The 18,115-nt window shown below is 41.8% G+C and overlaps 1 protein-coding gene across 2 annotated transcripts in view; it reads right to left on the reverse strand.

Annotated features, from left to right (window-relative positions):
- The window catches only part of LOC114798230 (fibulin-2-like), a 28,948-nt gene extending 13,928 nt beyond the window's left edge, over positions 1 to 15,020 (reverse strand). For both annotated transcript variants that reach the window (XM_028993751.1, XM_028993750.1), the window contains exons 1-5: positions 14,484 to 15,020; positions 12,251 to 13,167; positions 1,583 to 1,691; positions 1,177 to 1,297; positions 755 to 941 (exon numbers count right to left, since the gene is read on the reverse strand). In XM_028993751.1, coding sequence (XP_028849584.1) covers positions 755 to 941; positions 1,177 to 1,297; positions 1,583 to 1,691; positions 12,251 to 13,115 — 1,282 coding nt within the window. In that variant the 5' untranslated portion in view covers positions 13,116 to 13,167; positions 14,484 to 15,020. The remainder of the gene's footprint in view (positions 1 to 754; positions 942 to 1,176; positions 1,298 to 1,582; positions 1,692 to 12,250; positions 13,168 to 14,483) is intronic.
- Positions 15,021 to 18,115: the final 3,095 nt, after the last annotated feature.

The raw sequence follows: 18,115 nt of genomic DNA on the forward strand, positions 1-18,115 counted from the left end.
CTATTGTGGTGGTTTTAACATGAAGTTGTAGTTAACAGCAGGAAGAGGAAATGGATTCCAGCATATTTACATATATTTAAGATATTTACATATCTTGATATGAATGCTAATATTTCACTCACATTTTATTTGTTATCATTTTGCATTTTGAGCTGCTGCCTATGAGCCCTTGAGACAGAAACACTATGATATTGACAACAGACCAGGTTTCTTAAGTGACAAAAAGTTGATTGTGTGCTTCCACTGGATTATTGTTGAGAGGTTTGGCACAGACACTCTGCCTTTTAAACTGTCCTCTCGACAGAATTAGGTAATGAAACTCACAGTTATTGACCATATTACCATATCTCCATCTCTATATGTCATGAATGTATATTTTATATGACTGTAAATCATTTTCAAATAAAAGATATCTTCCTTTTATATTGTGTGTTTGTATTGCTTTTGGTGATAACTGTGCCGAAACAAACTCCTTTCAGCTGATCTCAGGGTTAAACATTATCAGCCTAAAGCTGAAGGTCACAGCACTGAAGGTTTTGACAATGAACCGGTAGGCCAACAGAGCAGCAAGGGAGAGGGTCAGAATGAATGAAGGAGTAGATACAGTTACAGTTTCTTTGTAAGGTCTTTGCATTTCTATATAGCTTAAAAAGTTAATCAGGTATCTCTGATACCTGTCGTCTGATATTTTGCAGTGGACTACCAACCCTAATCAAGCGCTGCCTCAAAAAAAAAAAAAAAACAGAATTATTACCTCTCCCTGGTGGGATGTTAGGTCTACATCGCTTCTCATCATGGTGTGGTGAGATACCATTCAAGTCGGCCTGACAGCATTGTTGAAATGCATTCATGCACTGGTCGGCCGGGTACACAGGAGGAGTAATGCAGCTCAGGCCCCGCCTCCTTAAGTTCAATGCCAGTGAGCAGCAGCTGCAGCATTCCTAACACAAGGAATTGGGAAAACTCCACAACATTTCCCAACATTTCCAACCAAAATTTCTCCCCACTGATGTATCCCTTTCAGCCATCAGTGTGATGCAGATAAATGTATAAGTACCCGTGCTCTGAAATGAGATCCAAGTAATTCAATTTCAAAGAGGCCTGCCACACAACTGTCTTCACTTCCAAACCCTGCTTAATTTGAACTATAACAAAGGAAGAAGTGCCATTACTTGCCTTATAGGTATCAGCACCATAGTAAGCAGCTTCACAGTCACATCCATCCATGCTGGCATTCACGCCAGCAGTGCATTCACTGCCCCGCCAAGATGCCATGCAGCACAGCCTCCCAACCTCCCTGTAACAAAGAAATTTGTGAACATAAACCATTAACCGCTCACCGGCGCTAGAGGTCTAAATAAACCTACGTCGTGCATAATTTGGGTTCAGGAACTTTTAGCCGTTGTACATCAGTGGCTTTGGGTAATGTTTGGGTAATGGACCACTGTCTACCCTGCAGGTACACTTATGTGTAAGAATCCTGATCCCCTCCTACCATCACAACCATTGTTATCAGCACTGAGGTGATCCGTTCTGGTTAGCACATACAAATACATAGTAAAAAGTAAAATGCAGTTCTCACCTTTTGAAGGGTGTGTATTCTGCGGGGGAAGGAATGTTGCAGTGTTTATGGATGGAGGCCCATTTCTGTCCTTCCTCACAGGTTTTCTGGACATCAAACATCACAGAAGCTGCGGTGGACGATATAATGGCAAACATTAAGCCTAGTACACTCAACAGAGTATTTTAAAAGCCAATGAATCTGTCAGTAACAGTGTCAATAAAAACATTTTGTGATTGTTGAAAAGATGTTTTTATTTTGATTCTGATGATGCATTATAACCAGAGGGGCATGCTTGCTGATGTCAAGGAGCATGGTATTCAATGCAGAATGGTACATTACTTTATACAGCATACTCTTGCAATTAAACAACAGTTCATTTATGGCTGCTGTGACAGCAAAGGCAAAGATTTTTTACATTTATCTACATTTACATTACATTTACAGCATTTACCAGATGCCCTTATCCAGAGCGACTTACAATCAGTAGTTACAGGGACAGTCCCCCCATGGAGAAACTTAGGGTTAAGTGTCTTGCTCAGGGACACTGGTATTAAGTGGGATTTGAACCTGGGTCTTCTGGTTCATAGGCGAGTGTGTTACCCTCTAGGCTACTACCACCCACCGTGGTATTTATTTGTATTTATCAGTTCATCTGAAACATCAGCAGACACCTGTTTGAACCTGTCTTATATAGGTCCATGTTTGCATTTGCGAACCTTCTTATCATTCATGTTCAGCATAAATCTCTAAAGTGTAAAAACAATTATACACATGTCATTGTTTCAGATGAACTGATAATTACAAATAAATACCATGGTGGTGGTAGTAGCCTAGTGGTTAACACACTCGCTTATAAACCAGAAGACCCAAGTTCAAATCCCACGTACTACCATTGTGTCCCTGAGCAAGACACTTAACCCTAAGTTGCTCCAGGGGGACTGTCCCTGTCACTACTGATTGTAAGTCACTCTGGATAAGGGTGTCTGATAAATGCTGTAAATGTAATGTAAAATGTAATATAAATGTCATTGTTAGCGTGTGCATGTTGGCTCTTCGGTTCTCTTTGAACATATTATAAGGCTGTCATTATCAACTCCAGCCATCAGTAGCTTATGTACAGTGAAAAGAGAATATTACACAAGATTCAACACACTCAACACAAACTTTGCAGGCAACATCTGTAATTAAGACCGGAACTGTACATTTTCTTTTAAACTGCTTCATGACATGCAACATCCCTTCACTGAAGTCCTGATGAAACCACACCAGGCTGAGACCATTTGTACGAGTCCTAACATGAACTTTAAAAACTGCTGCAATTGACAATTCCCATGAAAGTGTTACAGAGTAAACATTATACATCTTCAACATTTAATTAAGGGCACTGATGCACTATGTTTAGGACTGCAATGATGGGTCTGATTTATCTTCTACCAGGACTGATATATAATTAAGGCTCATTTTTTATTTTTTGTTGTTATTTTGGACGCCAGTTATACTGAGAGCAACTTCAAGCACATTCAAACAAACAAGAACTTATACAGCAACAAGGTGCTCACTGATTGTTGTTGTTGGAACATGTGAATGCCATGTGAAGTTGTTGGAACATGTGAATGTCATGTCAATGTTACAGGGTACATGCATATGGGTGTAAGCGCATCTGAAAAAAAACAGCGCATGAAAGATGAGCTCATCTAATACAAACAGAATTGCCATACCTCCAGTGACCCACCAGCACTGGGGCAGTGGTCACTAATGAGGACCACGCCCCTCAGCAGGAAATACTTCCAGATATTGAGCAATAAACCAACTGAGTGGGCGCTTTTGAATTCCAGACTGCAACAGCACAGGGACAGTGTGGCACTGATCACAGTGTTCTACCAGTGATTACATCCATGAGTGGTTTGACCACGAGAGGCAGTGGCATGGAAGGACTAATTGAGCTTGCCTGTAAATTGGACAACTGGAAACAGGAGCGACACCAGGCAAGTTCAAAGTACCAAGCACAATGAAGTTCTTACCATCTCTACAGACATGTAGGACATCTAACAAGACACACAAAACATACTAGTGCAACAATACAGTGCCATTTAAAGTGCTGTGTGCTACAGCATTGCACGTGATGAGGTGCAAGAGTTTTTATATCTTAGAAAAGAGAAAGAAAAGCTTATCCTGTAACTGTGTGTTGAATAGCAGTGGAGTAAAAATGTTTTTGTTCCTAAAATGAGTCTCTTACAGATGAGTCTCTTACAGAAACGTCAAGAAAGGAAATGCAGGGTGGTTATAGCACCATGATGCACTTTATCTTTCTGAGACACCGTGTGGTGCCAATGTCCTTTTTGCAGAGAGTGGTGTCCCGATGATCAGTCTTCACCACTCTCTGCAAAGTCTTTTTGTCTTGTACAGTGCCAGGATGTTATACTCCCCATTAAGGTGGATTCCACAGCAGACCTGTAGAAGCTTGGGAGGACTGAGGTACTCATCCTAACTTTCTTCAGGCATCTGAGGAAGTAAATTCATTGGTAGCACGACGCAAAAATCAGGACACTATCCAATGACCGACAGATGGTGTTGGCTTTGTTTGTACTGGTCCCATGGTTCTTGGTTACTACCCCCTGTAATCCCCTGTCATGTAATCTGCAACACGGGATATTGCCTCAACTGGGTCATCTATACACCCTCTCAAGCATAAGCCATGGAGGAGAACCTGGAAAACGCATTATAATGACTTGTACCATCTCCCCTATCTTGTTTATCATGGGGGTGAACAGCTGGAAGGAAGGAATCCAGAGTCCAACATAAGCCAACCTCCAGTAAGAAACAACCCCTGTAAAAGCTACGTGAATCCTGAAAACACTAGACAATCTGTTAATGTTGGCCCGGATGAGATTCAAACTGAAGTTATGGTATATTTGTGAACCACATTGAATGTTTGTGAGCCTTTGTGGCCTATGCAAAGTATGACTTCACAGACAGTCTGAACTTCATATGCACTTTCAATGAGATCAGACACACACATACACACACACACACACACACACACACACAAACACAAGCACAACTGGTCGAAGGCCAGCCAAGGCTTGAGAGGTATAGGAAGACCCAAGATAAGACTAGCAGTGCCCAGCAAGGCCACAAAATTATGTGGAGGTTCGGATTGCCCCTGAAGAAGCTAAAACTGTCACAGCTGAGGGAACAATGCCAGATTGAGGATTGTTCGTGGTTGCTCATAACAATTGCCAACTCAAAAAGAAACTGGCTGGGCATTTGCAGCCAGGAATTATGATGACAGATGTCCATTTACATTCACTGAACACACACACCTGTCAGGATTGACTGCAGCTGGTCTTAACACCGGTGGCCAATCCTGACGGTGCATATAGACCGCAGAATTCCGCCCCTTCCAAAGGGACGACATTTTCGTGGACTCTCTGCATGAACTTGACCTGGTTTTGTTTCATGTGTGTTTTGAGTTCTGGCAATCGGCACACGCCTGCGGGGTAGTTTATGTTCTTTATTTAAGTTAAATCCTTTTTGGCCACCGCGCCATTGTTTCTTTGTGTTTATTGTTTGTTTAGTAATAAAAACCCCTTCCCAACATGTCAAACCTCTGCGCTTCCTTCCCCCGTAAGTCCGTAGTCGTGACATCTAACACATTGTAATGAATCGTACATGCAGAAAAACAAATATAACACATTAACATTTACATTTAAGGCATTTGGCAGATGCCCTTATCCAGAGCGACATGCTTTCAAGTTACCATCGATGAAGTGAACCGTTCTGGTTCATTAGGACCCCCAACTATGAATACAACCTTTTTATTTACTCTGTTGTAGATTCTGTACATAAGTTTAGACAATAAGAAGGTTACAAGTTAATCTAAATATTCTCTAAAGAGGAAGGTCTTGAGCTGCCGTTTGAAAGTACTCAGTTACTGAGCTGTTCTGACCTTGAGGGGAAGTTCATTCCACCACCAAGGGGCCAAGACGAAGAAGAGTCTAGATGAATGTCTTCCTTTTAGCTTCAGAGATGGAGGGACCAGGTGAGCAGTACTGGAGGCTCGGAGTATACGAGGTGCAGTGCGAGGTGTAATAAGGGCTGTGAGGTAGGATGGTGCTGCTCCTTGTTTGGCTTTGTAGGCCAGCATCAGTATTTTGAACCTGATGCGTGCAGCTACTGGGAGCCGGTGGAGGGAACGTAGCAGAGGGGAGGTGTGGGAGAATTTCGGAAGGTTAAATATCAGTCATGCTGCTGCATTTTGTATTAGTTGTATTAGTTGTATTTGTCAACGTGCGAGTTCAGGGACGCACTTGCAGACAGTTCAGGCCACTTCCGCTCACTTCCGCTTCCGGGTCGCTGTCTCCCCGGGTGATCTTGCCCCCTCAGGTGGGCTGGAGGTGGTATGTGAAAATATTCTAATCTTATCAGTTAACAGTTAATGTTTGGTTAACGAACAGCGGTTGTCGGTAGGGAAAATTAATCGCACAGTCTATCTGCTTTTCTATCCTAGAAATGCCGTCTCAATTATTAAGGGATGGAATATAACATTGCCAAGGCTTTTTATTGGGCTCTCCTTGATTGATGGTATAGCTTCTCCCTCGGACTTGAGGTTGTAAATTGCTGGTCACTAAACCATTCTTAACTCCTAGACTGATGGTGGAGGATGTATGTGAGTATTTGTGGGTGTTATGAGTGTTTGTGGTTAACACAGTTAACCATAAGACTCTCTTGTCTAGCCTGAATAAACTTGGAATTCAGGGCTCAGGATGGCAGTGGTTTTCTTCCTACCTTGATGAGCGATCTTACCAAGTGACTTGGAAAGGATCCACCTCTACCTCACGTAGACTCTCCACTGATGTCCCACCAAAACTGAAATAATATTAATTCCAGCAGATTCTTCACCACATCGGGATCTTGATATTTACCTGGACAACTCACAGCTCTCTCCTTCTACAACAGCCCACAACCTTGGAGTAACAATAGACAACCAACTCTCCTTCTCGACTCACACCAGCAACCTTTTCCGCTCATGTAGATTCCTTCTCTACAATATCAGACGAATCCGCCCTTATCTGTCAACACAGGCCACAAGATACTAGTTCAGTCCTTAGTAATCTCACAACTGGATTACTGCAACTCCCTTCTAGCTGGTCTACCTCTATGTACAATCCGACTTCTACAACTCACAGCCCTTATTACACCTCGCACTGCACCTCGTATACTCCGAGCCTCCAGTACTGCTCGCCTGGTCCCTCCATCTCTGAAGGTAAAAGGAAGACATTCATCTAGACTCTTCTCTGTCTTGGCCCCTCGGTGGTGGAATGAACTTCCCCTCGAGGTCAGAACAGCTCAGTCACTGAGCACCTTCAAACGACAGCTCAAGACCTTCCTCTTTAAAGAATATTTAGACTAAATTGTAATTTTCTTGTTGTCGAACTTTGTGAACAGAATCTACAACAGAGTGAATAAAATAGATGTATTCATAGTTGGGGTCCTCGTGAACCGGAATTGATCTCTTCATCGATGGTAACTTGAAAGCACGTTGTAAGTCGCTCTGGATAAGGGCATCTGCCAAATGCCGTAAATGTAAATGTAAAATATTAAATTGGAATTTTTTTTTATGTGCGAACAACAGCACAAAGAACATATCAATAACAGAATCTGGATTCACACATTATCAAATTTTCACGCGCCTGCAGCGTTTCTGACAACAGACAAAAACAAATGAATATAAATAAAAGAATAAAATAAATAGGCCTGCACTAAATATTTTTTACTTAAATAACAAATTAAGATTAAGAAAAAGTTTAGCTGCGAGGTTATCAGCTATGTGTCTGCTTGTCATACTTAATTAACAAGCCAGTTCTCATCTATATAGTGGCAAGTTATAGTTACATAGCTTTCTGTTGTAAGTACTGTCCAGCAGTCAGTCATAAGGGCCACAAACTTTGAGCAACTGAGTTGTGTTTTAAGCGATTTTTCCTCTCCTCAAAACAGGCTTCAATTCTACAGGTAATGGTAGGTAATTAGGCTCAATATAGCTCAGCAGCTCTCGAAATATATATATTTGTATATATGTGCATATTTATATATATGTGTGTGTGTGTGTGTGTGTGTGTGTGTGTATATATATATATATATACACACACACACACACACACACACATTTTAAACCATGTAACTGTGTACTTCGGGGTCGGGGGCTGAGGGTCCGAGACCAGTGAGACAGGTATCTTGCTCATGAATGGATCCAGGAGACTATTCCCACAGCACCAGAACGATCCCGGAATCCATGGCCCAGAAGTAGAGGAAGCTGGGGACAACGAGGGTTATAAAGGCCATTTGCCATCTTGAATCCATGCCTGCACATCACTCATGGTTTATCTCCCAGAGTTGCGGCTTGTTATTTTTAAAACATGTTAGCTGAACCCCTTTTTGCATGTTTTCGACCTCCTCTTCGGATTCCTATGGCCTGTACCAACGCCTGCGTATGAGCCATGCTGGATTCTGACCAACCCTCCTGAACGTAACCTGGACTCTGATCACTTATTGATGACGCTACTGAGCTCTCCCCCAAAAACTAACAACGCTGCCCGAGTCATCCCAGCTGTCGCTACCCGATTTTGGACTGCACATGCAACAATGGTACGGCCAAATCGGGTAGCCACACCCGCGACGCACTCACCTCCTGATGCCTGTGACGTTGGTAAACTCGGGACTACTCTGCACTGATAAATATTTCCAAAGGTGTCAGAGCAGTAGGCCCTGTTATTAGCTCTCGACTATAATTACATTGGTGGGAATTTTAGTAGAAGTGGCTAGTGGTGTCTAGTACTGCGGGGCCAGTGCTGAAAGTGCCACATTGATGCCTTTGTGAGTTTGGGTCGGATCTGTTGGGTTTCCTGCTTTGTGGCATGGTCAGGCTGTGATTACAGAATACAAGCAGCCTACTTGCTGTGGCAGAATACGAGAAGTACGTTTCTGCAGATTCTGCAGATTAGAGCAGCAAAGCGTGCACACGGGGCAGGAAATTCACAGCCACTTCCAGGACATCGGTGACACACGGCGCACGTGGCAGGGCATCCATCTGCCTGTGACAGTGACTTCGAGAGGCTGGTCATGAAACAACTCCCACCACCCATCCTCACCACCTTCTGACCAGCTGCATCTCTGTCTGGTTTGAGAACTGCATCGTATCGGATAGTGAGAACAGCTGAGAAGATCATTGGAGTCTCTTCCCTCCATAACAGACATTTACCACACACGCTGCATCCCGAAAGCCACCAGCATTGTGAAGGACTCTACACATCCTTCACATGCAGTCTTCACACATCCTGCCATACCAAAGGGTTCGGACACTCACTGCCAGACTCTGCAACAGCTTCATCCCACAAGCCATCAGACACACACACACCCTCACACACACTACCTCTGTTATATTGTTTGATTATCTATCTGTAATATAATTTATTCATGCATCATTCTTTATTGATTATCTATCTGTAATATCATCTAGAAATGCACTGTTCCATTTTGCACAGCAAAATGTGCACTATTTTACTTTGCACATTTAAATATTAATTCATTTCACCTGTTTAGCACTGTCTGTCTCATTGTTGTCTACATGTTTTTTTGTTAAATGTTATTCTTGCACTGCCTGTGTCCTGTTTGCACCTTATGTAGCCCAGTTTGTCTGTGTCACACGTGCACTTTATGTCAGTATGTAACTTTGTCTAATCGTTCAAATGTTACATGTAGCACCATGAAACGTTTTTTTGTTTCACTATGTACTGTCTAACACGTATACAGCTGAAATGACAATAAAGCTCAACTTCCACTTCAACTTCAGATATGGCTGGCAAACAGACATAGTATCATAACCCTCTCCTGCTGAGATGGAACAATACGAAGGAAGTGAAAGTGACAGTGTGTTGACATTGCTGCTTACTTGGATATGGCTTGAAAAAATTACACAGAATGCTGTAAATCTTATTGCATATACACTCCCTATCCGTGCAAATTGAGGAATTTTGCTGGCTATTATCATAGACACTTTTGGCAAGTAATGTTCGAAAATGCAAATTACATGTGAGAAGCCACTCTACCCAAAATAAAATACAATTTTGCATGTTTATTCTCTACTTTAATGTGTCACACTGTGCAGTTTACATTACATTGTGTTAAAGCAATGGCAGCAAATTTTATTTAGCAAGATTATTGAAAGATTTCTGCTCCACTAGATGAACTTCCTCTAGATGTTCAAACACATGAGTCACTTAATATCTTTATTATAATTACAAAAATTACCAACTAAAAAACATTTTTAGTACTCAGATTAGTACTCAGATTTTAGTACTCCACAGTCACCGGACCTGAACCCAATCGAGATGGCTTGGGGTGAGCTGGGGCCAGAGTGAAGGCAAAGGGGCCAACAAGTGCTAAACACCTCTGGGAAATCCACATATGTTCATTCATAGTTTTGATGCCTTCAGTGAGAATCTACCAATGTAAATGGTCATGAAAATAAAGAAAACACATTGAAAGAGAATGTGTGTTTTGTACTGTATGTGATTTTAATTTTTTAAAAATTGGGTTCTTAGTTCTAAGTTATAAAACTAATGGTTTTTGTAGATCGGGCCCTAGTGAAATGAGGGATTACAATGAACATCTTTACTTGAATGTATTTCAGGGTCCATGTCTGCAATAACTGAAGCACCAGGGGGATGACGGGAGTTCCAGGGTTCCTAGTGTACAGTCACTTATTGTCCTGCACTACCATCACACACTGATTTAACAGCTAACCTCTGTGTGCTTTTTCCAACCCTCTCTAATGAGGTCTGATTAAGTGGTGACCGTCCAAGCAGTTCTGAAAAAGGAGAAGAAAACATAAAGAGCTGCACTCAGACATTCTTGAGAAAGAAGACATTTTGCAAGAACCCCTGTGAACTACTGTTATCTTCTCCAATCAGAGCAGTGGCAGGTCTACTGAAAGAAGTATTTTTTGTTTGGGGCAGTGGTGGCCTGTAACCCCACTAATCATAAGGTTGCTGGTTTGAATCAAGTCAAGGTGGCACTGAGCAAAGCACCGTCCCCACACACTGCCACTGTTCACCAAGGGTGATGGTTTAATGCTAAATGGTATAACTATTCTTATGCATTCCTGCATATGCTATTCTTCTGCATTTCTGGATAGAATATACACAAACTCTCTTGCATTGCAAGAGAGTTTTATCACGAAAGGCTTTATCACAAAATCAGACTGCACACTAATGATTTTTAACATTTTTATAAAATAGGCATTTTTTTTTTTAAATGTTTGTATTTAATTGAAAATCTGACAGACAACTTGCTTCTTGTTTTGCTGTCCTCACGCCAGGTATGAATGGTACTGATGACCGGTCAAGATCAATGGAATAATCAGACATGGTTACATTGGCTGAAAATTGCATTGCCTGATTCCACACCATTTTTATTGATCAATGCATATGAATGAATGTGAATATATGGATTGGACGCGGAAGACATTTCCAGCCATGCAACGTGGACAGAAGAGCATATAAAAGATTTATACTTTTCTTTAGATCAAACTGTTGCCCTGAGGTCACCTATAACTCCACATGCACAACATGCTGCAAACAGAGTCTTCCTCCATTGCATGGTCCCCATTTTCCAAAGTGTTGTAAACAGGATGTTTCTTTGCCCTGAGGACAACTTCTTCAGCACTTTTACTAAGACACACATCATTAAAGCCCTAAAGATCATTTGGCTCTTTTTTAATAGATAATGTTTTTCAAATCGAGGGTATGTTAGCTTGATTTGTTTTTATATTTAAAATGGACTTTTTAATGATGAGCAGATTTTCTTTTACATGTCATTATTTACATTATTTACTATTTACAACCCTCAAGGAGGCTGTAAATAGCACTTGTCATTAATCTTTCTGTGTAACTGAATCACAGAATTGACTGAACCCAGATAAAAAGTTATACATGAATATTCACCCCTTATACCTACTGTTTGTCCAAATTTCAGAGTCACATATTAATACCGCATTCAGTACTGTTGGTGCATTCTCATTCACAAATGAATACAATGTACAACAAAAATGGCACTATTCAGACTGGCCGGGTACATAAAGCACACCCCGGTGGCCCACATCAAACATGTCACTCACAGATCAGAGGACATACACATTCGTACATGATACCATGATCACACGTTTGCTACAACGTGTAATGTACATATACATACATGTGGGGCCTACTGATCACATAATATATTAGTGGAAATTAAATGCGCATGTGTGTTTTTCAGGATGCAATGTATTGTGGGTAATAAAGTTCTCTGAATGAAAGTCGTCAAGACCAGGCAGGCCCTAAAAAATGTCGTATCCAAGTTAAAACACCAAATTAGACTAAAGTGAGCACACTGAAAAAAGAAAACAGTGGCTAAACTTTAAAAACATTGTATTAATCTGTCACACCTAATATTTTAGCACATTTACATCAATGTAAATAAACCAGGTAACAGCAGGTTTGATTGGTTTATTTACGTCAAAGTGCAGTATGGACAAGATAACCCAAGCCCCTACAGACTTGGTATGAATTATGTAATGCAAATAGAAATCAACCTTTTTAGTCAGAAAATCCTCTGATAGTGAAAGATGATGGGTTTTTTTTCACCTACCCCTCTGATGTCTGGTCTCCTTGGTTTCATCTGTTTTGCTGCTGAAAAGTGTCTGGAATGGTTGCTTCATAGGAGGAAGCTGATCTTCTGCCACATGAAAATGAGAAGCATGTCTAGTATTGTCGATCCTCGATGTGGGAACGTCCTCATGCTCTGTCTGACCTCGGCCACCTGGCTGAGTGGTCTCCGGACGTCCTGAGGCTGACTGGTCTGCTGGTAAAGACGCAATTGTCCCCTGTTTCTCTCCAAGCTGCTGTCTAATGTGATTGTCAGGGGGAGATATAGAAGTGGTAGGTGGAATAAAGGTATCTGCCTGGTTAGCTGTGTACCACCTTTTCCCCACAGTGGGGTTACAGTCTGAGATAGGGGAACACTTCAACAACCCACCCTCATTTGGACACTGGCACATCTGACAGGGATCAGTCTTAAAACTCTGACCTGCCTCATACTTCCGATGTCCGTGGACGCATCCCAGACGAAGACACTTCTCACAGCCATCTGCTGGTTGAGCCACCTCAATGCAGTTTGGAGGAAGCTCCTGACAGGGCATGTAATGGCAGGTGATCAAGCCGTCATCCTGACACACACATTCTGTACTTCCAAAATCCACAGAGTACTTCTCGCCCACGGGCACCTTCCCGTCTCTGAAGCCTGCATGAGTGCAGTCGTAATACTGGTAGCCCTCACACGTGCATCCCCGCTGAACGCAAGACGGACAGCAGTCGCCTGACCTCATGATCGCCATAATACAGTTTTGCACTGTGGGACAAGGTCCTGTACAGTTCCTCAGGCCCAGGCAGCATCCGAGGTAGAGCAGAAGGATGCATTCGATAAGCCTGGATCTGGTCAGAGCTGTAGCATCCATTTTCTCCTGTCTCAGTGTGGAAAAGAAGGGGCTCCCGCAGGACGTAGGACACCTGAGACAAGAACAAATTAGTTATTTCTGGCTGCATGGGCAAGGCTATTTCCTCTCATCTGCATGCATTTATGTGGGTACAAGCAGATCAGAAGTCCCCCATGGTCCTAAAAGCTTTAAAAAAAATGTCAACGTTTGATGCATACCACAGCCATTTTATGGCACAGGCCCATATGTTTCACTTTAAAGCCTGAGCAGTAAAACATACATTGATATTTAAAAAAAGAAAAACATCCAAAACACATTTCCTACTAATTTCCTAGGACACAATTTGCATGTATGTCTTATGTGTATATGTGTAAAACATAAAAACAAAAAAAAACCGTGTGTGTATATATATATAATATATACACACGTTATATATATATATATATATATATATATATATATATATATATATATGTGTGTGTGTGTGTGTGTGTGTGTGTGTGTGTGTGTGTGTGTGTGTGTGTGTGTGTGTGTGTGTGTGTGTGTATATATATATATATATATATATATATATATATATATATATATATATATATAAAAAACATAAGACATAAAATGGCTAAAATTTGTACCTAGGACATAAGTATACGTTTGTATAGGACGATTTCATGCGTACGGGATGTTATGTACTGGTTTTTTTAGGAAGTTTTATGAGACAGTCCTGGCAGAGCTTCAGTGAAGAAGTTTTTTTTATTTATTTTTTTTGCTACAGGATGCCGGAAATATCAGAGAAAGCTCACAAAATGATTACTTATAACAACTCTAGAGGAATGATAACCGCGCAATTTCCACTTGCAGGTCTTTTCTGTTTTGTGGCTGTGTAGACAGACGGGGAAAACTGTTTTAGGGGTTTTATATGCAATTCTGCATAATATAGCGTGCAAATGTCGGCAAAAGAAAAGTGCGAGTTGTAGTAAAGTGGGAAATGATCATTAGCAATAATTCATTTTGTTGAGATTTTGCTTCACAGCTGTAATACATTTCTGACTAGAAGCACAAGTCGTGAGACGCTGAAAAGTTTGGCTTTTTCTCCTCTCTAATTTTTCGATAGGAGAGTACGTACAGATCTGAAAAAAAAATGTTTTCGTCGCCCATGACGCATGAGACACTTCTCATTAAAAGCTGAAGAATGACCTCAGGGTGTCACTTTTCCCATTCTGCCCGTCACCGCGCACCTACGACACTGTCGCACCTACTACACTACTAATCTGAAGGCGACGTGCGACATTCCGAATTATTAACAGCCATTAAAGCCACGAAGACGTGGAAAATGTGGAATACCGGACGGAATCTTGGTAAAAGAAATGGGTAGAAGTTGCTGATCCGTACCTGAGGCTCGCTGGCGACGCCGGGAAGTCCCTTCATCCCAAGCCGCCTGCGCCGCGCCGTGTGGCTCCGTGTGGCTCCGTGTGGCTCCGCCACTGAGGGGAGGGACGTCGTGGCTTTTTATTCACGGACGCGGCGTTTCCACGGGCTTCCTGCTGCTTCCTTATCGCGGACTCCCATCAGTTGGATCGGATCAGGTGCGGCGGGCTGGAATCTGAACCAGGGCTCTGGAGCCCCTTTAATGAGCAGAAGTTAACCTGCTTGTGTCCCCGAGGAATGAGGCTGTCGCCGGGTTTTAAAATTCCACGACTTTACCACTAACACGGCTTCAATTTCACCAGGATGTTTTAATGGATACAGCCTCTGTAGCCACGTGACTACAGATAGCAACACTATCTCCTAAACATGACAATGTCATCTGTTCACTAAAACCCACCAAAAACCTTCACCGATTTGCTCTCGATGAACGTGTCGTACATCACCAACAGAGATGGACATCTGGATGTGGAGGAAAGGAAGGACAAAACCCAGAAAACACACGGTCTTCTCCAATGCAAGGTCATGGAATTTCCATGGGATGGAAGCCAAGCTCCAACCAACAGGCTGGACTGCGTGGTGGTCGGTGGGAGAACTCGTGTGCACCGGGGCGTGGTTCAGGAGACTTCCTCTCTGGCTTTATGTGGAGTCGTTTCTTATTGCTTTAAATGGAGGCAGTGGTGTGGTTTGCAAGTCAGTTCCGTCTGTGTATGCTTATGAACGGTCTGATTTCTAATCTAGTGCTGGTAAGATGAAGCACCCAGAGAGGTTCATGTTGAAACCATTGTCTCACCATTAAAATTCCTTTGGCTCGCTTCACGGTTCCTTGGACGTTCATGCAACCAAGGGGGCCTAATCTGATCCCTGTGAAATATCAGCACTACAGACCTTCTGCATGAAGTCACTGTCTTTTCCCTTTGTTTTAGAAACCTTGAGGGTTGCAACCATTTCCATGGAGGAATGACAAGGTTTAGATGACAAGCATAACATCATAAGCAGATGCATTAGACTCACATGCAATATTGTGGCAGAAGAAACCTCAATGTCACAATATCACTCAGCACGTCTACAGCTAGGGTACAATAACTTATCCAGCAGTACTCGGATTGTAAAGGCCTGACTATAAGTGAAGTGTAAGTGAAGTGATTGTCACTTGTGATACACAGCAGCACAGCACACGTGTGTTTTATGCACACAGTGAAATTTGTCCTCTGCATTTAGCCCATCACCCTCACCTTTTCACCTTCACTGTTTGCAAGAGGGAATTCCTTGTAATTGAGTTTGTTGGGGAGTGGTTGACAAAGCGTCCCTTTTGCACTCATCATTTCAGTTTGTCCTGCCTATGATGTCACATGAAGTTAGTGGAACTCATGTAATGCTCAAAGTTATGTATTACGTAACACATTACTCTAGGGTTTGGTCAATGTGTTTGTCTGCGTCAGCTCTCAAACACTGAGAAGATTCCACTTGAAGGACGTTCACTGAACTCATTTTACCTTTTTCAAGCAGTTATAATATCAAATCGCCTTTATATTCTTTCATGTGTTATGGTTTTAATTTGAACGTTTTTTATTTTTGAACCGAGGTTTGTTGTGTTGCTTCTTTTCTTTCCTCTTGAGAAGTCATAGAAAATGCATATTTTGCATATTTTCTTATTATTATTTTAAACAGATATTCATGATATTCAAAAAACATGATATTTCACAATCATATATTCTGTTGCTTTTACAGCATTTATCAGACGGCCTTACACAGAGCACAATGGTAGTAAGTGAGGTTGTCTACCACCCTAATATTATTTCAGTCTGTTCAGTAAACACCCCCTTCTTCCAATAGAATCAATGAATGGAGCCATTTCTGAACGTTTTATTCAGCTCCATTTCACATCATGCAAATCTCTAACTTTTCCTTGTCATCCCCACTCACCCTTTTCACAGTTTTTTCATTTTTTTGTGTAATGTGACAAACTTCCACCCGGAATCCAGATTTAGTAATACCTTGTCGATATGATAATTATTTTAGCCAAACGTCACCGGTAACAAGGCTGGCTTGATCCCCCATCACCAGGTTTGTCTGCAGACACCTCTTTTTAAGAGTGAAGTGATTGTCATTGTGATATACAGCACACGGTGCTCACAGTGAAATGTGTCCTCTGCATTTAACCCATCACCCTTGTTGAGCAGTGGGCAGCCATGACAGGAGCCCGGGGAGCAGTGTGTGGGGACGGTGTTTTGCTCAGTGGCATCTCAGTGGCACCTTGACAGCTTGGGATTCGAACTGACATTCTGATTACGGGTCCGCTTCCTTAACCGCTAGGCCAATCGCATTCTTAGATCAGTTGTATTCTTCAGCCACTGCCATGTTTATGTGATCATTTTCCTACTACAGAATTTAAATGACCGTTCATTCTGTGGTGTAATGTGGGCTTGCTGGGATGCAGGGGGCAGTGTCGGATCAGGAAGAATATGAGGATTATTGTTCAGGGCACTTGCCGGTTCCTGAATAAAGAACCCCTGTTGTGCTAGACTCTTACTGTGGAGGAGTCACTTTCTGTAGGCTACACAAATATTATTTTATTATGACAAATCAAATGATGCCTATGCTCATTATTTATGCATGCTGCATGAGTCGTGAGGATATAGAGACATTTACAGCATTTATCAGACGCCCTTATCCAGAACGACTTACAATCAGTAGTTACAGGGACAGTCCCCCCTGGAGCAACTTAGGGTTAATTGTCTTGCTCAGGGACACAATGGTAGTAAGTGGGGTTGGAACCTGGGTCTTCTGGTTCATAGGCGAGTGTGTTACCCAGTAGGCTACTACCACCCTACAACATGAGTCAATTATCAGCGCTGTGATATCACATCAATATTACATCAATGATTTACACACCAATCTGTACAGGAGGCTGATTTTCACACTGACTCCAGGAATACAGTTTTAATACGTTTTTGTCAAGTTTGTGTTAAATAACTACTTTCACAAGTTATTCCTGTCCACTTAATGCAAAAAACAAGATTCCAGCATTCTAGACTTGTGAGAGCTTTACTTCACAATCAGGGACCATGGGTGATGGTAAAGTGTAATGATGGGGGCCGTCTTAACCTTGACTTAAACCTAAAAAATACAAGGATCTAAAGAAAGAGGGCTACAAGGACTTCTTATTTATAATACTTTTGTACTAAACACTTTACAATGATCATCTCTTATGCATCTTGTAAATACCTCAAAATAATGTAAGTTGTCATACTTGTATTTACTTGTAGTTACTGTAAATAGACAATCCCTTAGTTATATAACTTTTGAATGCTTGTATCAGTAGTTAGTTGCACACGAAAAGTTCCACGTGATTAATTTGATCGTCCGATTTCCTTTGCATTATTTCAAAAGATTATATTTAAGATGATCAGACGTAATTTGGCATTAAATCCAAATAAAAAAATATATTATCTGCCGATCAGTAATCAATATAACATGCCTTAATTATTTTACTAAGGTCCCTCACATGGAGCGTCGCTGCCTCTTTAACTCCGCCTCCGCTACGCGCCTCTGCGCGTGACGTCATGCGGCTCCCAGCATGCAATTTGCTACTTCAA

This window comes from Denticeps clupeoides, chromosome 10 (assembly GCF_900700375.1).
Source record: "Denticeps clupeoides chromosome 10, fDenClu1.1, whole genome shotgun sequence".
Lineage (NCBI taxonomy): Eukaryota > Metazoa > Chordata > Actinopteri > Clupeiformes > Denticipitidae > Denticeps > Denticeps clupeoides.